The 25609-nt window shown below is 59.5% G+C and overlaps 2 protein-coding genes across 2 annotated transcripts; both read left to right on the forward strand.

Moving 5' to 3' along the window:
* Window positions 1-12843: 12843 nt before the first annotated feature.
* PRELP (proline and arginine rich end leucine rich repeat protein) lies at window positions 12844-16456 on the forward strand. The gene is made up of 2 exons (XM_059831172.1): window positions 12844-13792; window positions 15652-16456. The coding sequence occupies exons 1-2, from the start codon at window positions 12856-12858 to the stop codon at window positions 15828-15830; spliced, it is 1116 nt and encodes a 371-aa protein (XP_059687155.1). The 5' UTR covers window positions 12844-12855; the 3' UTR covers window positions 15831-16456.
* A 5747-nt stretch (window positions 16457-22203) lies between these two features.
* On the forward strand, window positions 22204-24982 carry OPTC (opticin). Its single transcript, XM_059831302.1, has 6 exons — window positions 22204-22443; window positions 22898-23033; window positions 23981-24139; window positions 24243-24445; window positions 24589-24684; window positions 24812-24982. The coding sequence occupies exons 1-6, from the start codon at window positions 22219-22221 to the stop codon at window positions 24980-24982; spliced, it is 990 nt and encodes a 329-aa protein (XP_059687285.1). The 5' UTR covers window positions 22204-22218.
* Window positions 24983-25609: the final 627 nt, after the last annotated feature.

The following is a 25609-nucleotide window of genomic DNA, read 5'->3' on the forward strand; positions in this document are numbered from 1 at the left end:
GCTCATTTAAAATGTCAGCCGTAATATTGCATGAGCAGAGGGACGGGATTTTTCATAGTATCTCTGTACCATGCCCGGAGCTGCCCAGCTGGGGAGTAACGGTGGCTGTTTTCTCTGGGGGTGCAGGGGCACGTGGTGTCCCGGTGGCAAGAAGCCAGTCTGGGTGTCACTGGGCTCTGCTGCCTCCGAGCTTGGGGGCTACAGCCCGGCAGAGAGGGCAGGGGCCGTGCTGGGAGGGGGAACCCCAGGGGAAAGAGGGGGCCCCCCATTTCCCACACCACTGCCCTGCGCAGGCGCGGTTCCCGGGGCCCCGCGGTGATGCTCGGCCCCCGGTGCTGCGGCTGCGAGCTGATGTGCTCAACAGCCCCGGCCCTGCTGCCAAGAGCTAATAAGCGTCTGCTCAGCCTTGCAGGGGAAAAAAAAAAAAAAGGGGGGTTTTGGACTTCTCTCCCTCGGAGAAATGAGTTGGATGATTTAATCCCTGAGAAATGTGAGGTTTGATGAATTCTGTATCCCCTCCCTACACTTAAAGCAGCCATGAGACTAGCACAGAAGATGGGAGGTGGGGTTGGAAGGGGTTGGGGGATGCGGGGAGGGCTGGGGGGGCTCAGTGGCCATGGCACAGAGCGGGTGGAGCTGGTAGCCACGCTGCAGCCGCAGTTGGGGACAGGGCCTGCCCTGCTGTCACCCTGTCTGTGACAGGCGGCAGGGATGGGGTCCCCGTGTGCCACGATGCCAATTCCCAGTGCTGGGCTGGTCCTTGTCACAGAGAGCTTCAACTCCCTCCCTCCACTTTGCCTTTCACTTGGCGGGGACCAAGGCTCTTCCAGACTGTCCCGGCAGTGAGTTTGCTGGGTCTCAGCCCTTCTTGGAAGGACTGCTCCTTCCCTATGGGGACGCCATTGCTTCCAGTTTGGCCTCTTTCCTGGGAGGATAGGGATGATGGACTGGGTCCCATCAGGCCAGGGAAGGGGTGGGCAGCAGGCAGTGTGGGCGAGGGCAGCGTGCTCTGTGCCAGGGGCAGCGTGCTCTGTGCCAGGGATGCGGACAAGCCTCAGAGCTGGGATGTGAGCGCTCTCAGCCCAGTGCTCAGACTGGTGTATGTGCCTGCGTCAGCCCCTCTGTGCCAAGGCTGAAAAAGAATAAAAATAAAAGCTTTGCATGACTCTGGAAATACTATGGGTTGTCTAAACAGAAAAGGCAGCTGGCTCCGTGGCCCTGTGAGTGCAGAGCTCCCTCCTGCCTCAGTTTCCCCTGCAGATGATGGGGGACGCGGATCCCCCTTTCTCCCCTCCCTGCATCCTCTGCTCAGGCCATGAAGGAGGGCAGGACCAGCCACCGGCCGTGCCGGGCTCCAGGGCAGGAGCCGCCCGGGACCGTCCTGATTTAGGCTGGCTCATGGTGCTTGCTGGCTCCTCACGCAGTGTCACGTCTCTGGCAAAACCTGAGCGGAAAGGGGTTTACGGCTGCGGGCGGGAAGCCGTGGTGGGGTTCGCATTCCTCCCTTGCATCTGCACCAGGAGCCGGTGCAGAGGGCGAGCGACTCATGGGCATTTTCCATTCCCTAACCCTTCCCTGGCTGCCGCAGCGCCTGGGCTCAGGCACCCAACTCATGAGGCTCTTCTCCAGGGGAGATTTGCCCATAGGTTTAATGACCAAAGCAGCAGCTGTGCTCAAAACGGGTTCTTTCTTGCTTTTCCTCTCTTTTCTTTTAAACACCTGGCTGGGGCAGAGGTCAGCTGCCTTTTCGGCTGCGTTTCTCATTCGGGAGTGAGTGCAGCTTGTTCCTTCCAGCCTGGCCCTGTCTCTGTCCATCTGTGCTGGTGAAGCTGCGTGTCCTGGTCCACAGGCGTCTTGCTCCCGAGTTCAAGCAGTGTGAGATGCTCAGGGATGGATGGAGAGGCCAAGCCACGCCTGGGAAGAAGGGACAGGTATTTGGGATGAGCATAGCCGCATGGAAGGGAGGCAGGCCACCTCCGCCTCCTCCTCTCGCCTCCCTCCCTTGCTGTGTGCTGGGATCCCTGTGCTGGGGTGACCAAAGTGACACAAATGCCCTCCCCGGCCAAGCAGCGAGCTGAAACCCGCGTGTCCTCACACCTTTGGAGTGCTTTGGGCTGGGGGCTGCTTGGTTCAAGGGGGGCTTCAAGCACCTTCCACGTGTCCCCTTGGCAGCCACACTCATGGAGCACGATCCCAGGTGTTGCCAGATGTTTGCTGGAGATGGAAATGTGGGCATGGAGCAGGCACGCTCTGCCTCTGCCCTGTGTGTAGCCGGGAGGGGAGGAAGCACATCATGCAGCATCTCAGAAACGTGAGAGCGGGATCCATGCATTACAAAGCAACATACTTTTCCCCTTCGCTCACTTCCCCCTCCAGAGCTTTGCTCGGAGCCAAGTGTTTCTCCCAGGCTCATGGTGACGCTCTCCCAGCTCTCCGGCTCTTGCGGAGGCTGCTGTGTGCTCCCCCAGGGGTGGAGGGGGCTGCAGCCCAGGGCTGGGATGGGCAGGAGCCTGTCCCTGGCTCCCGGCAAGGTTTGGGGGAAGCTGAGTTTAATTTTCCAGGCTGGTGGCCACCCAATGCCAGTGGCAACACCCTGCGGTGGGGGAGGCATGCAGAGCCCTGGGAGAGCCGTGGCTCCCCCGAAGGGTAGCGCAGCACCCTCCCACCATGGTCCCAGTGGATTGGGTCCATCCCAAACCTCCAATGATCATTTTTGGGGGACCCCTGGGCTCCCCTTGTCTCTGCTCCGTGGCCCATTGCCATGACACCGTTGGCCACGGATGGAGAGCACGGCTGGCTGGCGAGGCTTTGCTGCCAAACACTTGAGATTTGACGTTTTGCATAGAGCACACACTGCTCCGACCAAGTGGCCGCAGGGGCAGCTCAAGTTTCCTGCTGCTTTTCTTTTTCCCCCCCTTTCTGAAATTAAATTTTTTAGCTCTCCAAAGGGAGTTTTAAGATCTGGCCATCAGAAAGGAGCACTGCGCCGTAAATCATCTGTGTTTGTACAGCACCGAGCACAGTGGAGCCTTGGCTTGGGATGGGGTGGCTGATGCTGGGATAACATAAGGAATAAGCATTTCCCTCTGGCCAAATAAACTTTTTAAGCTGCTATTCCTGAGGAGCCCAGGCTGCGGTGTGGGGAAGGTGAGCCTGGTTTGAGGACAGCCCTTTGCTCGGCTCTGTTTGAGAAGCCTCCCGCGCTGCTTTGCTGCAAAATTCCCTTGAAACCCCTGGAGCTGGGGCTGCCAGCTCTTGGCGTGCTGCAGTGTCCCCCGGGACTGTCCCCTCCGTGTTGTCCCCAGCCAGGAGGGAACGGAGACGCTGCGGTAGCCTGAGCTGCAAATGGCTGGGGAGTCTGCACTGTTGGAAATCAATGTGATGAGACTCAGGGTGGGACCTTCTGCCAGGGGAAGGGGATGCTTATTTTAACCGTACCTGATAGGAGCCACGCGCATGCACGAGCACTGTGGCGTGGTGCATGAGGGGTCTGGCCAGAATGGATGGGGAGGATGAGGGATGTGGGTGCTCGCTGTTTCTAATATTTCCTAGCTGGAGACAACGGAGCCACTGGTTATAATGGGGGCTTTTTTGCTCATATCCTCCCCCTTAAACCCTCTGCTGCCCCTTGTCCATGTTTCCTCATTTGGGGTGTCTGCACGGCTGCAGTCAACTCCCCACCGGGATGGCCGGAGTGACCGGGGCATGGCTGGGTGCCGAAACCTTGCTGTGCCTGATGGGCTGGTGGGATGCTGCCTCCGGGCTCGCTGGGGACCGCACCACATTCCTCCGTGTTTACCCACTCGATGGCTGCCCCTCGTGTTGCCCTTGGTCGAGACAGGCCGTTCTCACAGCCCTGGCTCTGTCTCCCGCTGCTTTCGTGCTCAAACATTTCCTCTCCTACCTCCGCCAGACCAAAGTGGTATTTCTGTTACAAACCTCTGCAGAACAAACAGGCCACGGCCGGGAAAGGGGATAAACCAAAGGGACGTGGCATCAGGGGACCGGGGATGACCAGGGTGCTGCTAGCCCACAGCAGGGGCACTGAAACTGGGATCTCCCCAAGCCAACAAGAGCCTTGAGAACAGGTTTGCTCCATGGCCACCCTCCATCACCCCCTTCGGCTGCAAGAGCGGGGCCAGATTTTGCTCCAGACGCAGAATAAACCGAGCGCGTGGTGCCCAGAGCCATGTTCAAGGCTGCAGCCTGTTGCGTCTTACAAATTAAAAAGGACGTCTGTGAAGGTGGATTCAAAACTTGGACACTGAAAGAAATTCCTGCAGGAAGAAAATTCAACAAACAAAGTCCCTTGGCTGAGAGCAAAATTTATACTCACCAGATTTGCTGAAGGTTTTCGTGCTTCCCAGCAATGAGAGCTGTGTTAGCAGCTTCGCAGGTCGGACAGCGTGGTGGGTAAGGTCTAGGATATGAGACCTTTCCACGCCTGGCATTGCAGGCTGGCTTTTGTGCAAGCAATTGCCCCATTCGGTGCCTCAGTTTCCCCTTCTAGTGCCCAGCTGAGTATCTGTTAGGTAGCAGGAAAAAAAACCCCATGAAACATGTCCCCATAGATTTGGGGACTTTTGACTAGTTTTTAAAGCAATTCGCATGAATCTCCAAACAGCCTATTCCTTCCCTATTGATTCTGATCCTTCTCCAGCTGGCAAACACGTCTCCATCTTGACCCTTTGTTTAAACGACGTGAAATACCGATGCGGTTTCTCTCCATTCCTTTTTCTGGCTTGCACTCGAGCTACCTGCTGGTTTTTAGGCATCCGAGTGCCCCAGCTCGCTGCAGGGCGAGGGCTGTGCCCTCAGACCATCCCGCTCCCAGCAGTCAGCCAGCAGCACTCACCAGCAATACTCCGGTTTTGGGGTAAGGGGAAGGGCACTGTGTTGGGAACAAATATATTTAAGGGTTGTGGGGAATCCAGGACAAAGTGGGGGAGTGCAGGCAGTGGGAACTTTGGGGGAGGCTCTGATTTTGGCTGTTTGTACCCGCTGTTGGTAGCCACTGTCAGCTAAGTGTGGGAGTGCAGGATTGGACCCTCCTGGATGGCTGCCAGCCTCCGGAAGGGTTTGGACTGGGTTTTCAATGAGCCGAAGCAGCTCAGGTTTCCTGGCCACTGCTGCAGATCGGCTTGGCTGGAGAGAGGACTGCTTGCGGGGAGGGAGCGGACCCCCTGAACCCCACATCCCAGGGATGCCCGGGATGGGGATGCCTGTAGGAGGGAGATCCCCGTGGCCGCTGTGCCCCCCGGGACTCCTCGCTCACGCCTGGGCTGTGTCTGAGAGCTGTGAATATGCAACAGGTCCCAGGCTGCCTCTGAGCTCCTTGGAGCAGAAATGTGCCCCCTGAGCATCCACGAACGTGGGATGCCCCCGGGGTCCCTCGGCCATGTCCTCTTGGTGCACAGCGGTTTTCCAGCCCAGGACCTGGCTGAGGCTCCGTGCAAAACCCAGTGGCCTCGTGCCCGTGGCCGGCTCGGCTGCAAGGCATCGCTGCAGCTCCCTTCCCTTCTCTTTATTAAGCGCCACCAGGATTTAAATTAAAGCTTATCACCAGCTGGGAGCGAATGAACCCTGCATCATGTTTTACGGGGTGCCATCTGCCAAGCAGGAGCAGAGACCCCAGCACGGGGCTGACTCCCTTCAGCAGGGATGGGGGGCAGCTGGAAGTCACCCTGTGCAGATGGGGGACCCGGGTGGGACAGCCCCGGGGACAGGCTGGCTGGTGACACACGCCGAGCTCTGCACCTCCGTTGGGATTCAGCTGTGTCGCTGCAAAGCGCCGTCCCAAACACGCGCTCCTGGAACAGGGGCCGTGGCAAGGGAAGGGCTTATTTAAATTATTAATTAGCTTTGTTTTTAAACACGGGCTCCGAGCAGCCTCCGCAGCAGAAGGAATTGTTATTAAACGCCAGCCCTCCGGCAGGCAGGCCATGTGTGCGCAGCAGAGCCCGCAGCGCTTGGCTGCCAGATAAAGACGTTATTGTTGTCATCGTGCCTCGGTCCCAGCCCTCCGCCTCCCGCGCTCCCACCCACCCTCGGCCAGCGGCTCCCAGGAACAAAACCCCCGCGCTCAGCCCAGGCTCACTCGTGGCGGAGCCGAGAGGAGGAGGAGGAGGAGGAGGAGGAGGAGGAGGAGGGAGACAGCCAGAGAGAAACTTGTCTTGGGGATTAATAAGAGGCAGGAGGAGGGAGAGGTGCACACAGGTAAGCTGTGGCCAGGTGCTTTCCCCCAGGCTCTTCTCGCCTTGCCTGACCCTCCGACCCAGGACGCTGCACTGGTCCACGATGCTCCTGCCCTCTCCAGCCTCCCTTACAAGCAAAGCAGCATCTGCTCTTCCTTTTTTTTCTCTCCTCTTGTTGGTTTTTCCTGTTCTTCGGCAGCTGGAGTCTTTGTTCCTTCCCTTTTCTCTCCTTGCAAGAGTTTTTCTCGGCATGGGGCGGGCTGGGCTGGAGGGGGGGTACTTGGGGCTGCAAAGTCAGAGGACATTCCCTGTGTGATAGCGTTGCAGCTGCTGCCAGGCACTTTTTGCGGGGGTGAGCAAGGACCCCCTTCTGTCCCCCCGCCCCGCACCGACCTGCGCTCTCACACGCTCACAACCCCACGCACGCTTGGCTCTGGCTCTGCAGCCGGGGAGGCAGAGCTGGGGGTGCCGGGGGGGGCTGCACAGCCCCAGCCATGCCCAGGGCAGTCCCCTGCCTTGGAAAGCAGCAGGGGAAGCGTGGAAGGAGGGGGAGAGGCTGAGAGGGGAGCAGACACCTCCCAAGCCAGGACTGCTATCGGGGAGCCTCCGGTAGCATCGGGTCATTGTGCCTGCCCTGCGCCCAGCACAGGGTCCAACAGGCGGGTTGGGGGGGCTGCGGGGTGCTGGTCCCGTGGGAGGGGGGCTGTGCACAGCCCCGTGCCCCCATGCCGGAGTGGGGAGCAGAGAGTTTCCCCGTCCTGTGGAGGGGACCAGCATCGCGCTGCTTTGAGAGCGAGGTGGGAGAGAGCAGCCGAACAGCACCTCAGTGCTTCAGGGGCTGGTTTTCTGCCCAAAATGTAGGTGGTAAAGCCCTTCTCTCCTGCCCGGCAGGCAGAGCCATGCCTGGATCACGTAGACCATTCCCAGGGCATGGAACACCACTTTTGCTGCCTGGATCGCCGAGATTTGAGCCAGCTCTGTTCCAGGCGGGCGGGAGCGGTGCAGCCCCCTCCCCACACCCCACCGTGGGGAGAGCTGCTGTGGAGGTCCCGTTTGGAGCCGGCTCTTTGTCTCTGCTCCGGCAGAGGCAGGAGATGATGGGAGGAAGCAACAGGGCAGAGATGTTCACTGAAGTCCTGGGGAAAGGGTTTTGTTCCATGGAAGAGACTCATCCCAAACCTGCCCTTTCCCGCTTGTTTGAGAGTTTTAGGAAAAGCATCTACAGGGCAGAAAGTGGAAATTCATCCCCTTGGCAGCTGAACGCAAAGCATCTCGCACATGAGGGCTTGGAAACTTTCCTGGGATCGTGGGCCTGCCTTATGTGGTGCTTGGCTGACGGCATCCCGCAAGCTGCCGAAGCTGCCTCCCGAGAAGCACCCTTTCCTTGGCCAGCCCGGGACAGGCAGCGCGGAGCAGAAATGCAGGGTGCTGGGTGTCCCTGCTCCCCTGGGGAAGGGGGGGGGCAGGGGGCTGAGTGTTTTCACCTGGGAAGAGATAAAAGTGCAGCTGTGGGTGGTTTCCTCTGCCCTCTGGAAGAGGCTGGAGGGGAGGGATGAGGCAGCAGCACTAGAACAGTTTCCCACCCTTCGAGAAAGCAGAGCCGGGAGGGACCAAGGCGAGGTGTCTGCTTGGAGGGGAGCAGGGTGTGCATGGGGGGCAGGCTCGGGGGCCGGGCTGCGGTCGCTTTGGCAACATTTTCTCCCACAATTTGCTTTTGTCTGTGTCCAGCCAGTTCCACCGTGTGTGGCAAGGAGTTCTGCCGGCGGGCTGAGCTGGGAGCAGCCCTGGCAAGGGTCGGGACACGCAGCCAGGGAGGAGGAGGAGGGAGGAATTGCTGACATGGAGAAGGCAACAGAAAGGTGTTTTCTGCCAGGGCTGCCTTCCCATGGACCCTGCTGCGGGAGGAGGTTGCTGGAGGGAGCAGGGAACGCGACGAGCCTTTCGCAATGAGTCTGGTGACTGTGGTACAGTGAGGAGATGCTCCTGGCATGCAGCGGGTCGCAGGAGCCATGCATTGCTGTCCCTGTGTCTTGCAGTTCTTGGGCTGAGCCCCAAAGTGTTGCTTGAGAACCCAGGAGCGTGCCCGAGCTGCTCTCCGGCAGGGTCTCCTGGGACACCCATCCCCTGCGTGGATGCAGCACTATCCCCGCAAGAAGAAACGCAGCGGGGGCTGAGCCCCTGCGGCTGCCTCGGCCGTGTGCCGGCTCCGGCCCCAGCCAAGCCTGCCTGCGGCTCCGCTCCTCGCTGGGAAAGGGCTGGGAAAGGGCGAGAAGAGCGGGTTGTTGCATCAGGGCTCGGCTCCCCAGGGGACCCTGGGGATGCCTGGGTGACAGCGTGTCTGCCCTCCACTCCGAGGACAGGCTTGTGCTGTATTTAGCCCTTTTCCACCATTCCCAGCTCTCCAGCGCCGCTGGATAAAGAGCTCCCTGTTTCGGTTATAGCTGATCAGACTCAGACTCTTGCAGAGACGGGAACGGGCTGTTGCGGTGGTTGGACACAAGAGAAGCTGACGAGGGAGCTTTGCTGGCTCCTTTCAGTTATTTTTAGCTTGCCCTCCTTGTTCTGCTCCAACATGCAGGTTCCCAGGCTGGGTGGGGGCATTTTTCCAGCCCAGGGGCTGCAGGGATGGTGGGAATTGGGGGTCCCAGTGGAAAAGCTGTGGAGGGAGCTAGCAGGGTTATGGGCAATGGGCTGGAAAGGATCCCTGGTCCAGTCATCTAGTCTTTCCCCTCTTGTCCCAAAATTAGAAGCTCCCTTTATCCCTCCCAGCCCCTCCACAGGAGCAGGGGTCCCCGATGCATCGGTGATAACTATCCAGGGCCGGCTGCTGCTCTCTGCGTGTCTAACTGCCACAGGAGGAGGTGGGGAGGGCAGGAGGCACCCAAGGGAGAGCGTTGGGACTTCTGGCCGTGACAAAGCTCCCCGTGACCTTTACATAGCTCACTCTTGCTCCGGAGGTTGTGATTTTTGCCGGCCCTTGGCACCAGTCGCCGGGCTGGCAGGGAGCTGTGGGTTAGTGAGGTGCAGCAAAGATAAACTATTTGGAAAGCAAACGCCAGTGGCATTTGGGGCTGGAATTTCCAGCTGTTGTGCCGAATTTTTGTCAATTGTAATGGGGTGACTGAGGGAGCAGCTGCCACTTTCTGGGAAAAACCCTGGTCTGGCATCTGTTGGGTGCCTTGCACCCAGGCCAAGCTGCTTAGCCCAGCCCGCAGCTCAGGAGGTGTCGGAACTGTTTTTGTCCATGAATTGAGCCTTTTCTCCATGCCAGGCAGCTGTTTTCCTGAATGCATTCATTGCTTCACGATTTCACTTTATTTCAGTTGTGTGGATTCCTTGTGGGTACCCGGGGTGCGAGCTGTCCTGTCGGGGAGCGGTGAGAAAGGTCGAGTGGAGGCATTTGCAGAGCAGGCGCTGTGCCGTGGTCTGGCCGCAGATTCGGCAGCCGGTGCTCGTGCAGAATCAGGGTGTGGGATTTTGAAATCTGGCTTCTTGCATTCACGCCAGTAAATTCAACTGCGTGAAACTGGATGGAGAACAGACTGCTGACTGTGTCGGGTCCAGAGAGAGCTGGCTTTGAACCTTCCAGCGTGTCGGAGGCAATTGTAAAGCTTGTGGTGGCCTCAGGCTTGTTGCAAAAAGCCGGACTGTGGCCCCGTTGAGGATGTTATTCTGGATGCAGGGCTGTTGTGGGGACTGCTGACTGTGAGCTGGTTTCCTGCAGATTGCTTGGAAGTGGGTCCTGCTTTCCCCGAGCAGGCTGGGGAGCGGTGGGTGGGCAGAGCCTCCGTGGGGACCTGCAGCTTTGCAGGGAGAGGGACCGGCAGTGGAGAGGGGTCGTGGCAGTGCTGGCTCTGCCCGGCTGCGATGGGCAGAGGGGCTGTGGCGGTCCCATAGGGACGTGGCAGCGGGTTGCAGATGGTACAGCGGATAAAAGGGGCTGCATCTGCCTCCTGACACTTTCTTTCTGCACTGACAAATGCCACATGATGCTGCCGCTCTCCAGCCTGAACTTCTGGCTCGCAGACTATTTCTGCGGTATGTCGAGTCCCTAAACATCTGCAGCGTTAAAGCCTCGTGCGGAGGGGATGGCGCAGGCTGTGTGGGGCCAGGTCGGTCCTGGAAGGGCCGAGAGCTCAGCCGGCTCCCGAGACCCAAGGGGGTGACATCTCTGCCCTGTCCCCCACCCTCCCTGTGATATTGCCCGAGGCAGCTGCCGGGTGGCCCGAGCTGAGCCATCGCCCTGCGAGTAGAGGGAGCCGAACGCCCGGATCGCAGCGTGTACTGGCTGGAATATCATGTCCCAGCTGCCTCCTCCCCTCTGCAACGGGCCAAACGCAGACCTCAGCCCTTGCCACTCCCTCGAGCTTTGTGGATGTTAAAATTCAGGTCTGAGTTCTGGACCTGAGGCAAAATCCCATGGAAAGGTCTGGGACAAGGTGGGGGAAGAGCCACGTGCAAGAGGGACGTGGCTGGGAAAGGAGCGGCGTGCTGCAGGGCCAGGGAGGGGACTGCACGTAGAGCAGCTCCCTGTCACGAATTTGCCTGTTCTCTGCAGCCCACCATTGAGTCTGAACTCTTACAACACAGAAGCACGCACGTACATCCCCAAAGGGGACTTACTGCAGCACTGCTGAGCTGAATATCTGGCAGCGTTCGGGCCCGTTGCTCTTCCCCTGTTCCTCCCTTCCCCCAGCAAGATGCCAAAGCTCTGATTGAAAACAGCAGGCGTGTGAGGCTTGTAGGGTTAAACAGAGCCAGATGGGAGCGGAGGGAGACAAAAAGGAAAGTAACAGGCTGGGCCTGGAGGGGGGGTTGAGAACAGGATCTTTTCTTGGAGAAAGTCAATTACTTGGAGCCCCAGGAATGCGTGGGATCGCTTCAAAGAGAGCCGGGCTGGCGCAGCCCTGCCAGCAGTGGCCCATCGAGGGGCCCTAAGGGCGTCCCTGGGTGGGATGCGGACCTGGGTGGGATGCGGACCTGGGTGGGATGCGGACCCGGGTGGGAAGCTGTAAGCAAGAGGGGGTTGGTGTGGCGGGAGGCTACCCCAGCAGCGTTGGTCTGTGCTGCTTGCTCAGATGAGGGCTGGGGGCATTCCCCTGCTGCTGCCCAAAGGCAGATGTGATGTGCCCGGCGCAGCCCTGCCCGTTTGCAGCTCCCACCGGGCGTGCTGAGCTGAGTGGGGCTGGCTGTGCCCGCGTTGTCAGTGCCCCCCCAGGCATGGCAGCAGCGCTGTGCACCAGCGAGCTGCAAGCTCAACTCTGTCATGTTGCATGGGAGAGAGCAATGAGGCAGGAGAACCTGATTTCTCTCCAGCATCAGCATCACTGGCTCCAGCATCACCAAAGGCTTCTGCCCCACGCTCCCATCCCAGCAGCACTGGCTCCCGTGGCAGACACTCCATTTCCCCAGGAGATCCATCTTCCTCTGCATCTCCTCATCTTTCTCCCTGTCTCATCTCATTTGATTCTCTTTCCCACCCTGCCTCTGCCGAGCTCCTCCATCTGCCTTGCCGTGCATCCAGCTCGGCTCTGTTCCTGCTGGGGTGACAAATGCCGCCGGGAAAAGCCTGGCAAACACCCCGAGGTATCTGCCCGGGAAGCCCACAGCCTGGCCTGCTCCAGCTGGCCCCGGGGAGAGTCGGAGCATCCAAAGCACCTTCTGCATGGGGCTTTCTGGGGAGCTCGTCTGCAACAAGCTGGATCCCTCCATCCTCCAAGGCATCAGCTGGAGAGCTACCAGCAACAGTCTTGCAGAGACGATTGCTGCTGTTCCAGGCAGCAGCAGGGAGGGTAGAGACGGGACAGGCAGGCTTCATGGGCTTGATAATGACCCAGAGAAGAGGGAGAGGTGGTTTGTATAAGGTGTTGGGCTGCTGTCCAGGAGAGGCACTCTGGCTAGGGGCAGACAGAGACCTCACCTCATCCCTCCAGATCTCCCACTTCTACTGGGACTCTCCCCAAATAACGATCCCAGCCCAGCAGCCTGCTGTGGGACTGGAGGTGATGGATCGGTTATTTGGGCAGCACAGGGAGCTCTGTAGCCAAACACTTTTGGCATCACCCATGCGTAATCTTGCAAATGTCCTTTTTGTCACACGGCCTTGAAAATGGGCTGTCTTGCATTAAATCCTTGTCCCTGAAGCACAGGACCATCCATCTTTGCTGCCCGGCTAACTGCCGCTGGCCTCCCAATACTGTTGCTCAGCCAGTTTGCTACTGAATCATTGATTTTTTTTGGCTCAAGTGCAAAATTAAGCCTAATCCATCAAGGTCTCTGAAGGGGCAATCCATCCTTTGGGGAGAGGGCACAGCGGTGTTGGGGGTCCCAGGGGGGTCCAGGCTCTGCGAGGCCGTGCTGGGGGTGATGTGCAAAAAAAACCCAAACCAAATTTAAAAAAAACCCCAACCCTCCCTCAGTGGTATAAAGCTGAGCCAGAGAGGGGGGATCTCAGTGACTCATGTTCTAGAGAGGGGTTGGATTTAAAGATAACTTCCAAGGGGAAGGAGAGAAAATAGCAGGTTACTGGCAGGGCTGTGGGGTAAATTCCTGCCTGTCAGAGACTGCAGTGGTGGGGGAGATGGTAGATGATGCGGTACCTAAATCGGGTGCTTCCTAACCCACCTCCTCTTGTTGCCTCCCTCAGGGAAACATCTGGACCATGAAGGTGGCCTTCAGATTGCTTCTCCCACTTGTTCTTGTGCTGGTCTCGGAGGTGAGCGGGCAGCGGAGGAAGCCTCCCCGGAAACCCACCCGCCCGCCTCCCGAGCTCGTTGAGCCCGTCGAGCCCACAGAGCTGCCCCCACCCCTGCCGCCGGGTCCCCCCTCCATCTTCCCTGACTGCCCCCGAGAATGCTACTGCCCCCCAGACTTCCCCTCCGCCCTCTACTGTGACAGCCGCAACCTGCGGAAGGTCCCCATCATCCCGTCCCGCATCCACTACCTCTACCTCCAGAACAACTTCATCGACGACCTCCCGGAGGAGTCCTTCAGGAACGCCACGGGGCTCAAATGGGTCAACCTAGACAACAATCGCATCCGGAAGGTGGACAGGCGGGTTCTGGAGAAGCTGGAAAACCTCATCTTCCTCTACATGGAGAAGAACCAGCTCAAGGAGGTGCCTTCCTTCCTGCCACCCAACCTGGAGCAGCTGCGTCTGAGCAGGAACCAGATCTCCAAGATCCCTGCTGGGGTCTTCAACAAGCTGGAGAACCTGGTGCTCTTGGATCTGCACCACAACAAGCTAAGCGATGGGGTCTTCAACAAAAACACCTTCAAGGGACTCAAGAACCTCATGCAACTCAACCTCGCCCACAACATCCTGAGGAAAATGCCCCCCGGGGTGCCCAGTGCCATCCACCAGCTCTTCCTGGACAGGAACAATATTGAGGACATCCCCAGTGATTACTTCAAGGAGTTCCCCAACCTGGCATTCATCCGGCTCAACTACAACCAGATCTCTGACAAGGGGCTGCCCAAGAACTCCTTCAACCTCACCAACTTGCTGGTGTTGCACCTGGCCCACAACAAGCTCACCAACGTCCCTTTCATCAGTCCCAAGCTGGAGCACCTCTACCTGAATAACAACTCCATTGAAAGTGAGTTGCGCTGGCCGGGCGGGAGGCTGTGGTGGGGTCTGGGGGGGGAGCAGATGAGCTTGAGGATGGCAAGTGTTTCGTTGAAAAAGGTCATTTTTCACCCAGTGAGATGTGAACCCTTCAAAGGGGGACGCAGTGGTTGAGATGAGCTGGGGGCTCTTTGTAGGTGAACGAGGCCCTAAGTGGAATGGATTTGCATGTGGGGAAGGATGACCTGAGGATTAGGGTGATTGAGGAGCAGAGCTAAATTCCCCCTGGTGCTGCAGGGCTTTTCTTGTTCGTTGTCATGGGCAGCTCTTCTTCGGGGTCACCTGCCATCTAAATAGTTACTTCCCCAGCAAGGCTCAGAAATAGGGATATTTAAAAAGGAGAGTCTGTGCACATATTTTAAGAACAGATGCCAAATACGCAGTCAAGATGGTTAGAAATAACCCAGCTTAGCTCTTGAGCTGAGCCTCGCAGAGGAAGGAACAGGGAGAACAAGGCTGTGATGGAGGTTGCCTTGGCAAACCAACCGGGGCAGTTTCACACCGCTCGAGGCAAAGCACTGCAATTTCGTGGGAGAGGTGCTGACCTGTGAAATGTGTGAACATAGACAGCACATTCGAGAAGAAGGCAGAGACCCATTCCTGGTCACCCCAGATGTTTCTGCTATTAGAGGTCCAGCAACCTGCTGTCCTTGCTATCCGCGGGGAAGCAAGAATGCAGTGCTCCTGCCAGAAACCCTCCATGTGCACCGGGTAAAGCATGCCGGGCTCTTCTGTTTCTGGCTGCGGTGGGGTGTGCGGGGGCTGCAGGACCCTCCCAGGGCATTACTTGCCTGTGAAGCAGGTTCTGGGCAGGACGCTGGTCCCCACAAGTGGTGTGACACAACCACTTCGACGCTGCGGTGTTTATTGTGCAGTGATGGTGCGTGGCTTTATATGCAAGAGTGGTCCACTGCCAAAGAGAGGTTGTAAAATCACAGAGCAGCTTTAGCGGGCCGGCTCCTGTCCAAACAGGGTGCTGAACGTGAGCCAGGAAGGGGCAAGCAAGAAAGCTGCTCTTTGCAGGCAAGCACTAATAGCGTTATGGGATGTGATGTCAGGGAGAGGGACAAAACCCTCACAAAGCCATATCCCTTCTCTCAGGGTGTCACCGGAGTTGGTTCCCAGGGAATAATGGCGCAGTGATGAACGTCTGATTCAAATGCCGGTTAATCTGCATTTTATTTAAACAACACCAAACTGAAGCCAAGGGGAACCTTAGGGAAAGGTGGTGACTGCTGCTGGCTTCACACACACCGGTACCCAGGTCCTGCTAGGGCTTTCCATGGAGAGATGCCCGCGTCGCCATGCACATCATGTCCCAGCTCTTTTTTTGCCTATTTTCCCCAGCTTTTATAAAGTTTCAGTCCCTGGAGTTGGGTAACAACATAAGAATCCCTAGGTTTATTTTCCGTAATGCAGGCCCTGGGGTGGGGGAAAAACACGTGGAAACCAGAAGCGAGCAACGAGCTGGTTATTGACGTTATCCTCAGCGTAACGGTGCTGGTGCATGTTTCCTTGATGTTTTTTTGAAGGCTTAGGGCTGGCTCGGCAGGTTTCATGTTTGAAATAATCCCTTTTCTCTCTCAAATGACACTGCATCCCTCACTGCGCTTTGGCTGAACGTGACCTACTTCATCTCTGAACGAAAGCAAGATTTTCCTCCCGCTGGGGCTGCACTGTCTTCTGGGAGAGTCTGGAGATTCTCCCCCTTGGTAGCAAAGCAACCCCATTTTGGGGTTCAACAGGCAGGCGGGGAGGGGGGTCTCTAGCATCCCCTTCTGTCTTCCCTTTCTTCTAACCTGCATCCCACTTTTCCTCTCCTCCCTGCAGAAATCAACGGCACACAGATCTGCCCCACCTCGCTGATGTCCATCCAGGACTTCTCCCCCTCTGACCTGGACAGCGTGCCCCGGCTCCGGTACCTGCGGCTGGATGGGAACCTCCTGAAACCCCCCATCCCCTTGGACCTGATGATGTGTTTCCGCCTCCTGCAGTCCGTGGTTTTCTAGCCCTGCCCGGCAGCGTGCCTCTCCCAGGACTTGGCTTTGCACAGAGACTCAACCCCTGTCAGTGTTTGACACGTGGGACCCTCTTTGCCTCCCTCTCCCCCTGCTCACACCCCGCCTCCATCCCTCTTGCCTTTCCCCCTTTCCTCCCCTGCAGTGGCCGTGGACACGCGTGGCACGCGCATCCTCGGGGACCACTGTCTGCAGGACAGCACCGCATCGCAGCAGCCGTCCCAGGTCGCAGCATCAGCCCCATCAGCATCAGTTCCCTGCCTGTGGGCCCTGCCTTCTCTGCCCGCACCCAGGCCAGCCCTGGAGCTGGATCTCTCTCTCCCCTTCCACCCGGCAGAGTTTCGGGAGGTTGGATTCAGTCCAAGCCAAAAGCATCTCCGGATGGAGCTGATGAGAGCCCAGGGGCCACCTTGCTGCCGGACTCCTGTCACGTCATTGCTCTGGGTGGCTGTACCCGGAAAGCCCGCGATGTCCCTGGGGAAAAATGCCCTGTGACGGAGGTGGAGCAAGGATGCCCTGGGCTGGTGTGCCGAGGGTGCGGATGGCCACCCTGCAGCCTTGGGGTGCAGGGCGATGCCAGCCGGGCGTACCGGCGGAGGGTGGCTGGGGGAGCAGGATCCGTGCAGGCGGAGGGTGGCCGGGTCTGGCGCCGGCCGGCAGAACCGGCAATGACACCTCGTGGCCAGAGCCACGTCCCAGGGCCACGGGCGAGGGACACGCGCCTCCCGCCTGGGCTCTCTTGGGGGGCTTTGGCCTTGGCTCCGCATCGCTCTGGAGGGGCCTATTCCCTCGTGATGGTGTGAATTTGGCAGGAGGGAGTGGGGAGGGTGTCCGGCCCCTGCAGCTGGAGCTGGGCTCTCCTGTGCCCTGTGTGGGTTGCACCTTCCCCGCAGCAACACACCACGCACCCTCCTTTGCAAGACCAGCCCCCTCCCACACCCCCTCCCCGGTTTTCATCCGTGCCAGGCTCCCCCCCGGCAGCATCAGTCCACGGTGCCGCAGCCCCCTCCCAGCATCCTGCATCCTCCCCGCGCTGCGGAGATGCAGGGCTCAGCGCATCGGCCGTGCTCTGCTGCTTCCAGCCAAACCCTGCCCTCCCCGATGCAGACAGGACCCAAAGCCTGCGGGACCCCCATGCCAGCGACCTGCCCCGGGCACGGGAGCCCCCCGGGGCAGAGCCGAGCCAGCTGCTTTGCAGCAGTGCCAGCGGGACACTTGCCCTCATATTTAGGTACCTGGGGCCAATGCTGGCGTGGGTGTAAACCCGGGCTCTGCCGGGGCTGGGTTGACCCGTGAGATCTCCGCTCCGCTCTCACAGTCCCTCTGCCCTCCTGCCTTGACTCCCATCTCCTGGAAGTTTTACTCTCAGTTGCTTTCTTGAACCAAACACACATGACTGGTTTTGCCTTTTTTTTTTTTTTTTTTTTTTAGAAAAAAGGAAAGAAAAAGAAAAGGGAAGAATTACTCTTTTGGAAAAGCTATTTTTTATTCCCCCTTCTCCCTGTTTTCACATGTATCGCTTCCCTCTTTGATAGCTGTACCTGCATATATAGGGTGTCCGGGTTTAGAGGGGGGTTATTATCTTTTTTTCTTCCTGATTCTCAGGATTTAGATTTAAGGCCAAGCATTAGAGGAAAAAAAAAAAAATCCAACTGAAATAAGCATTGAAGCAATAAACCAAAGAAACCAGCCGTTACCTTGTGTTCAGCCCCCAAAACTGACCCTTCTCCGAGGCGGGCACGGACGGGCACCGTGTCCTGTTCCCTGGGAATGGGACAGGGATGCTCCCTGCGACCTGGGGACACAGCAGCGACCTTGTGAGCTGGGTGCTCCCCCCTTCCCAGCGCTGGAAGCATCGTTAAACCCCCGTGCTAATTCAGGCTTGTTTTCTCATGATAAAAGTCTCTTCTCCAAATCTTCCTCTGGTGGGCTTTATTGGGTTTGACAGGATTCAACCTTAAACCCGGAGACCCTATGTATATATTTATATATAATGTGTATATATACTGGTAGACTGTACAGATATATCTAGAGACATATGTAGTTCTTGACTGATTTCAACTTAATGGTATTTTCACTCCTACTCTCTGCAGCAGTGAAAATAAAATGATTCACAAGGGACCCAGCGCTGTGGTCGGACCTGCCTCTCTCTGATCCATCCTCATCTTCCTCGCTGCGTGGGAGCTGCCGCTTCATTCAGGACCAGATTTCCTCCATTGGGGCCAACCTTCCCAATAGTCGGAGCTCGGGAGACCCCGGGGGTCCCCGCAGCTGGAGGCTGGCGGGTTTGGGGGTTGTTTGCGGCGTGCCCTCGCTTGAACCGATGCTGGGTTGGACTCGCGAGCAGCACCAGTGTCAAAGCAGCAGGCGCGCCTGCGGACCCCCCCCGCAGAGCGGCGGTGGGCAGCCTGTGCCTGTCTTAACGAGCAGCTCTGCTAATTAAGAGAGCCCAACCTCGGCTGCAGCTCCCAGGGCCGTGGCTGCAGCTGATGGGCGTTATTGTCCCTGCAAGCCGGCTGGGAGAAGCCGATAGCCGCATGCATTGCGTGTCGGGGCAGGTTGTGTGAGTTCGGGCTGAGCTGCCCTCCCGTCACCTTCACGTTCCCAGGGGAGTCGGACAAATGTCCCCAGGGTGAGTTTGCCCCGGGGGGCAGCACAGAGGGGCTCCAGGGCGTGCGTGGGGGCAGCCGGGGAGGAGTCGTCTCTCCCACCCACAGCAACGAGCCCAGATCCATTCTCAGGGCTGCGGTCGTGTGGGGTGCGCGCGTGTTTTCACACGAGCAGAACGGGTGTAGGCAGCGACTTATCCTTCTGCCCATCGCTGCAGCTTCAAAAATCTCCTCTTGCTGTTGCTCTCCCCACGTGAATCATGAGCGGAGAGGGAGGACGGCTGTGGGCGTGGGTGCGAACGCATGGGCTGCGGCGTGGGGCTGCTCACGGGAGCGTGCACGCTGGCAGGAGGGGGGTGCGTGTGCGTGTGTGTGCAGAGCAGGCACAGGCAGCGAGCTCCCCTTATGTTTTTGTGGCAGAGAATAAAATCTCCATATTTTGTGATCGGGGCGTGAATCATGCACTCCCGAGCGGGCATTCACTCGCTGCCTCCCCAGGCAAGTCAGCCCTGTCTCCCGGGGGAGCCCAGCACCGCCAAAGCAGGGGAGCTCGTTTCTTCTCTCTGCAAACAGCCGCTGCGCTGCTCTGGGAGTGGGACCTGGGCCGGCGGCGCGGGAAGCTCTCCCCTCGCCGTGCATGTTATGGGGTCACGGGCAGGGCTGGAAACCCCTCATTAGTGGGGACTGAGTGGGGCTGCTGGGCTGGGCGTGAATGGGCTCCCCAGCACGGTGCGTGCTGATCTTCCCAGTGCTGGGGAGGCAGCCGTGGGCCCAGTGGGGAGCGGCTGGGTACGGCGAGAGGTAGTTTGGAGCAGGATGAGTCACTGCTCAAATCAAGCCCCCTTGCAGCTGGTGAACCCCCCCACCCCACTTGTGGGTGCCTGAGCAGGGACCTCCCCTGCTGCGAGTGTTTGCACCCACCCTTCGGGCGATGCCGTCCACGCAGGCGTTTGCTGTGGCTGCTGAGGTGCCACTGCCTCTGGGGACAAGAGAAGAAGTGGGTGCGAGGACGGACACTGGCTCCTTCTCTAGGGCAGCAAAACAGCTGCCCCGGGGACACCGCTGCCCGGGGGACCCTCACCACCCCCAGCCCAGGCTTTTGCTTTGCAGCAGTTCCCAGCACGCTGGACCACTGGGCAGGAGCTGCCCCCACATCACCCCTAAAGCTGGGGCAGAAGGTGCCATCCGAAAGCTGGGTCCCCTCCAGCCACGCTGGACCAAAGGCCCCGCTCCGGGCAAGGGACACGCAGCGGCTGACCCTGGGCAAGCGCCTGCAGCCCCTCTGAGAAGCAGAGGCACCGGCTCAGCCCGAATGCCCCCCCCAGCTGCCACATCGCCTCCATCACGGTGGCTGCCGAGCCGCCTAATGAGGGGCTTAATGAAGATTAGTGGTGGCCCTTTGCTCTGCTCCATCCCCCCTGCCAGGGGGGATGCTGGGGGTGAGGGGGCTGCGGGTGCGTGGCCAAGGTCCGTGCCCACTGGTGGGGGGGCAGCCAGGGTGTCCCCGCCTGCCCAGCAAGCACCGGCAGATGGGTGTGACGTCTCGGGTGGGTGAGCGCGTGGGCTGCGATCTGCCTGCGAGAGAGAAGAACATTTTTACGGCGGTGGGCAGCTGTGTGTGTACAAGGCTGCCCAGCGCTGCGAGGAGACCACGGGGCTGTCGTGAACACCCTGCCTGTCCTGGGGTGTCCCAACCCCACAGGACACATCCCTGGCAGTGACATATCCCCCCTCCCAGAGGATGAAGCAGGGCCATGGTCCCCTGGGCTGAGCCCTACATGGGGAGTATCAAGCAGCCCCCCTGCCCCAGGGCACATAGGTGCACACAGCGGGAGGTGGGGGACCTCTCCCATCCTACCCCGGGGAGGGGAGCAGCACTGCCCCCCCCAGCATCTGTACCAGCTCCCCCTCCCCAAACCGCCCCCATGTTTCCAAAGCAACAGTGGGCAGAGGGGTGAGCGGTGCTGAGCCCCCCCGGAGACAAGGGGGGCCGACGAGCCAAATATCACCAGCCATCTGGCTGCTGGGGTGGGCCTGTGCAGACCCCCAAACCCTGGGGAGCAGCGGGTCCCCCCACACTTTCCCCAGGGCTGGGATGCTCACCAGGTCCTGGGGTCCCACCCTATTGAAAGCCAGATCAGCAAAGGGGGCTGCGCCTGGTGCTTTGCCATTCCTGCATCCCTGGGGATGGCCACAGCTGGAAATCGCTCTGTGGCTTGGCAGGACCTGGGCTTGTTGGGGCAGGGTTGGAGCTGGCTCTGTCCCCTCTGCCCAGGGCTGTGTGTCCCCATCATCCATGGGGACACCAGGGTAGAGAGCACAGCACGCTCCCCATCCCGTCCCGTCCCATCCCGTCCCGCACAGCCCCAGACACAAGCCTGGGCTCTTGGAGGACAGCCACCATTGAGGCTGGCTCACCCCCGGGGACAATATAATGTCCCAGTGGGGAGCTGCCAGCTTGATTGGCCGCATCCTGCCTCCCCCCTCGGCAGCAGCCGTGCCAGGCCCCTCTGTGCAGCCCCCCCCTCCTCTTCACGCATTAAAAGCCCGGCAATGCTTCCCCGGCCAGTGCACCAGCCCACGGGAGCAGAACGGGGCTCTCCCACACCGAGGAGGAGGGGAAAGGGGGTACGTCCATGCCATCTTCTTTCTGCGCCTCCAACACCGAGCTGAGCCCCGCTGGGCTGGGGTGAGCTGTGGGGCTGGGAGGGTTGGGGGCCGGTGATGCGTGCGGGGGGCTCACTGCACTCGTAAAGGTTTGTTCTGTGGGAAACCGGCAGAAATTAGGGAGGAGCATCTGCAGTCTGGGGTGCAAAAACTTTGGGCTGGGTCATTGCTTTTGCATTTGGTTTGGGAGAGAGGCGTGGGAGGCTGCGGGGTGCCGGGCCCCCTCCGCCTGCTCTGCTGTGGGTGCACACGTGGGCATGCAGCCCGCTGGGTGGGTGATGCTGCGGCACAGGGTGCACGGTGGGTGCTGGGGACCCGTGCACAGGGGCCAGCTTCAGGTGGGAGTGAGCTCCCTTTGGGAATGGACCCTGGTGGGTTTGGGTGGGGGGCTGCCAGGCGCACCCTGCCCAGGCTGCAGAGCTGGGGGTGTCCCCGCGCAGGCAGCCCCTGTGCTCAGGGTCCAGTCACAGGGACCCTGTGGCCTCCGGTCCCCCCGGCGCTGGCTTGCCCAGGATGCTGGAGGCTGAGAAACAGCATCTCAGGGCTTTGGACCTGGGTGTAAGAGCAAGAGGGACCGAAGGGGAGAGCAGCAGAGTTCCAGGACTCCTGGGGCCGTTTCTGCTTGGGTGCTGGGTTTTATTGGGCCAGCGACCAGCTTCACCCACCGCCTTGAGGGGCCAGAGCGGGACCCCAGCCCCCTCATCACCTCCAGACCCCCTCACCGCCTGCTGCGGGCTGGGAAAGCCGGGAAGCGAGGGCAGCCTGGCACAGCCATGGGGCCTCTCCTGCACAGCCGTCCAGCCGAGCGTGAAATGGGCTGAAAAGAAAAGGGACAGCATAATGTTCCCGGGGCCGGGGGCGGAGGCCATTCGCCCCACGCCGTGGCCACAGTCCCCACCACGGCTGCAGAGCGGGGCTGGCTGTGGCCGATGTGCGGATCCTGCCTTCCCATCCCTCTTTGCTTTCACCGCTTCGCAACTGTTCCAGGGCACCCAGCCCCACCCTGACCTGCATTGCTGGCCCTGCATTGTTGGATCCCTGTGCCCCCCGGGACCGCAGACCCTGGTGCTGCCCTCGGAGCGGTGATCCTGGGCAGGTGCAGGATGCGGACCCTGGCCTGGCTGGGCATCGCCAGCCTGTGTCTGGGGGCAGCTCGGGCTCTCCCAGCCAAGGAGGAGAGAAGGAAGGTGGAGAAGCCAAAAGCTGACTTTGCACTCTACGAAAACCTGGACCTGGACAACTACGACCTGACGCTGGACAACTACGGTGAGATCCTTGACCTGAGCAACTATGAGGAGCTCTACGACTACGGTGACCTTGCTCCGAAGGTGAGGGGGATGTAGGAGAGCACCTGGCGCGCGGGGCAGGTCTTCCCTGGGTGCATCCCAAGAAAGGGGCTTGGTCCGAGGGACGGATGGGGCACAGCTGGAGAACCAGCCTCTTGCACAAGCCTACGAGCCCTGATGGCTCTCCCACCGCTCTTGCTGGTGGCAGGAAAGGCTTTACCCGATCCCGACCTCCGCCGGCTTCCCTGTCCCCTGCCAGCGCCTGGCCAGAGCATCGCTGCAGGAAGCCAGGACATGAGGCTTTCTGCATCCCTCTGGGCAAATAGGGAGGGGGGTTCCTGAAACTCTGAGCTAGGAGAGCTCTCCAAGGAGGAGCTGGCTTTCCAATAAGACCTACCCAGTGCCCTTGACCCCTTGAGCAGTGCTTCCTGCGCTGGAGGGGAGCGGGAGGACACACTCAGCCACCCCAGCCCTCACACCCAGGCTGTGTTTGCAGATCGAGGTTGGCACCCTGGCTCCTCGCCCCAAGGATCCCACAGCTCTCCCAAACCTGGGCACCACGGCTGAAACCCCAAAGCAGCATGCTCCGACCACCGCCGGCCCCATCCACCCGGCACCCATCCCCATGCAGGGTGAGTGCGGACCCCTGGGTGCAGCACAAAGGTGCAGCCAGCAGGATTTGGTTCCCATGGGATGCAGCCATGTGTCCCAGAGGTGGCAGGGCCAGTGCTCTGGAGAAAAGGGAGCAAATCCTTTTGCCACCAGCAGACAGGAGCAGTTATTTGCTCTGCCCGGGTTCTTGGGGGTGCGTCTTATCACACAGCAGGCAGGAAGGCTGCAGTGAGACATTTCTGGGAAACAAGAGCTCCAGCAAAGCAGCAACATTTTAATGAGCAGAGGCATTGCGACAGTCGGACAGAGTAGCAATTAGATTAGTGACAATTAAAATCCTGTAGCGAGGGATAAATATCTTTATTCATTTTCTGTCACTCTGGACTGGGACAAATTAAGTAGGAGGCAAAGAGAAATTGTTGCCTTGCTGCTTTGAACTCCCCCACTAATGGATGCTGAATCTCATGGGCACTGGGGGAGAGGAGAGAGAGCATGGGTATGGCTCTACCATAGAGCGGTATGGCTTTACCCCTTCCTGCCACCCCTGCCCGGCTTGCCGGGACCCTCACGCAGCTGAGACAGATGTTTTGGTGTATGCAAAACTGTTTTCTTTTGTTCCGTTTCCTTCTGTGGAAAAAAATAAGGGGCCAAGTGAGCCCTGGGTGTAACGCTGCTCTGCTTGGCAACCTTACATCTCCCGCTCTCCCGCGGGAGGTATTTGGCCATGAGCAGCTTCATTTATTAGCAGCTCTTTTGGCTGGGAGTTTCTGGCCCTTCCCTTGATGAGGTGCCCTGGGCTGTTTCGCTGATGAAGGTGCTGGAGCTGTGACAGCTCCCGGTGCTAAAGACTTCGCGTACCCACAGCACGGGCAGGGGTGGGCACGTTCTCCCGTCTCCCTGCACGCTGGGGTACTTTGGGGGGGTCGGGGGAGCCATGCCATGCCAAGGGTTGCCTCTGCACCCCCAGGCCTGTCCAGCTGCCTGCTCTGCCTGTGCATCGGCACCTCCGTCTACTGCGACGACGCCGACCTGGAGCACATCCCGTCGCTGCCGCCGGAGACCACCTACCTCTACGCCCGCTTCAACCGCATCGGCGCGATCCGGGCCAGCGATTTCACGGGGCTGAGTACGTCGAGGCAAGGGAAGGGCCAGGCTCTGCAATGGGGCACGGGGGGGAACAAGCAGTTCTGCCTGGGTCCCTGTTCATCTCCTCCCTCCTCTCCCACCAGAGAAGCTGAAGCGAATAGACCTGACCAGCAATTTCATCTCCTGGGCGGACGCGGATGCCTTCCGCCTGCTCCCCAGCCTGCAGGAGCTCATCCTGCCCGAGAACAGGCTGACAGCACTGCCTGAGCTGCCCCGCAGCATAATCCGGCTGGATGCCCGTCTCAACAGGATCCCCAGCACCGGCCTCCGGCCCGAAGCTTTCCGGGTGGGTGCTGGGGCTGCCAGGCCGGTGGATGAACCCAGGCTGGTTTTAGTCCAAACCCGCCATGCCAAGGGGTAACGAGAATGGTGCAGAGGGCCAGAGCGGGGCTGGGAGCAGGGAGGTTCATCTTTCCCCTCTTCCCGCAGGACCTGAAGCAGCTGCAGTTTCTCCATCTGTCCGATAACCAGCTGGACTACATCCCGGCGCCCCTGCCCGAGAGCCTGCGCTCCCTGCACCTCCAGGTGAGACGAGCCTGGACCCAGGCTTCTCTGTACCTGAGTCTAGCAGAGCCCACCACCGCCTCCTCCTCCTCTTCCTCCTCCTCCCCATCCCTTTGAATCTGATTTTGCCCTTTTCCTCCCTGGCCAGAACAACAACATCCAGAGCATGCATGACGACACGTTCTGTGACAGCCAAGACCACAGCCAGATCCGCAGGGCACTGGAGGACATCCGCCTCGACGGCAACCCCATCAACCTCAGCCTCTTCCCCAACGCCTATTTCTGCCTGCCCCGCCTGCCCACGGGCCGCTTCTTCTGAGCCCCACGGCCCCAACACTGGGAAACAAGGGCGAGCATTCCCGGACCCACCATGACCCACCCCAGACCCTCTCGGACCCTGCTGCCCCATGGAAAATGTGGGGTTAAGGCAGATGCATTTAACCCCGTTGTGAGCTGAGCCTCCGTGTAGGGGTGAACTCAGTCCTGGGGCAAATGGAGCAGGGGACGGACACCTCTAATAAAATGAAGACTTTAAAAATGCATTCAGTGTCTTGTTCTCAACAGCGAGAGCAGCGGAAAGCCCTTGCCCAGCCCCAGCCCAGCAGCTGCTTTGTGAACAGTTTGCAAAGACGGGGACTTCCCTGTGTCCCACTTCTTCCTCGATTCCCTCCCGGCACCTTGGGAAGACCCCTCCATGTCTGTTTTCAGGGTTTCCTGGGCAGGGATCGGGAGCTGCATCGCCCCGGAGAGGTGATGCTTTGGCCAAGCCAGGTTTGACCTGCGTGATCAGGCTGTCCCCTCAGCCGTCCCCAGGTCCATCAGGTAGGGTCTGTGTGGCTCCGGAGGAGTGTTGCACACCCAGATGTGAGCTGTGGCCACAGCTGGGCTGTCCCCAGGTGCTCCAAAAGAGGATGCAATTGGAAAGAGCACAGGGCAGCTGGAGTCC

The sequence above is a fragment of the Gavia stellata genome, chromosome 30 (assembly GCF_030936135.1).
Source record: "Gavia stellata isolate bGavSte3 chromosome 30, bGavSte3.hap2, whole genome shotgun sequence".
NCBI classification, from domain to species: Eukaryota; Metazoa; Chordata; class Aves; order Gaviiformes; family Gaviidae; genus Gavia; species Gavia stellata.

What these genes read in the sequence shown, in the direction of transcription:
- PRELP (XM_059831172.1), top strand. Translation starts at nt 12,856, where the DNA reads ATGAAGGTGGCCTTCAGATTGCTTCTCCCACTTGTTCTTGTGCTGGTC. An exon ending in GAATAACAACTCCATTGAAA is followed by an intron (nt 13,793 to 15,651) that starts GTGAGTTGCGCT and finishes TCCTCCCTGCAG; the next exon opens with AAATCAACGGCACACAGATC.
- OPTC (XM_059831302.1), top strand. Translation starts at nt 22,219, where the DNA reads ATGCGGACCCTGGCCTGGCTGGGCATCGCCAGCCTGTGTCTGGGGGCA. An exon ending in TCCGGCCCGAAGCTTTCCGG is followed by an intron (nt 24,446 to 24,588) that starts GTGGGTGCTGGG and finishes CTCTTCCCGCAG; the next exon opens with GACCTGAAGCAGCTGCAGTT. An exon ending in TGCGCTCCCTGCACCTCCAG is followed by an intron (nt 24,685 to 24,811) that starts GTGAGACGAGCC and finishes CTCCCTGGCCAG; the next exon opens with AACAACAACATCCAGAGCAT.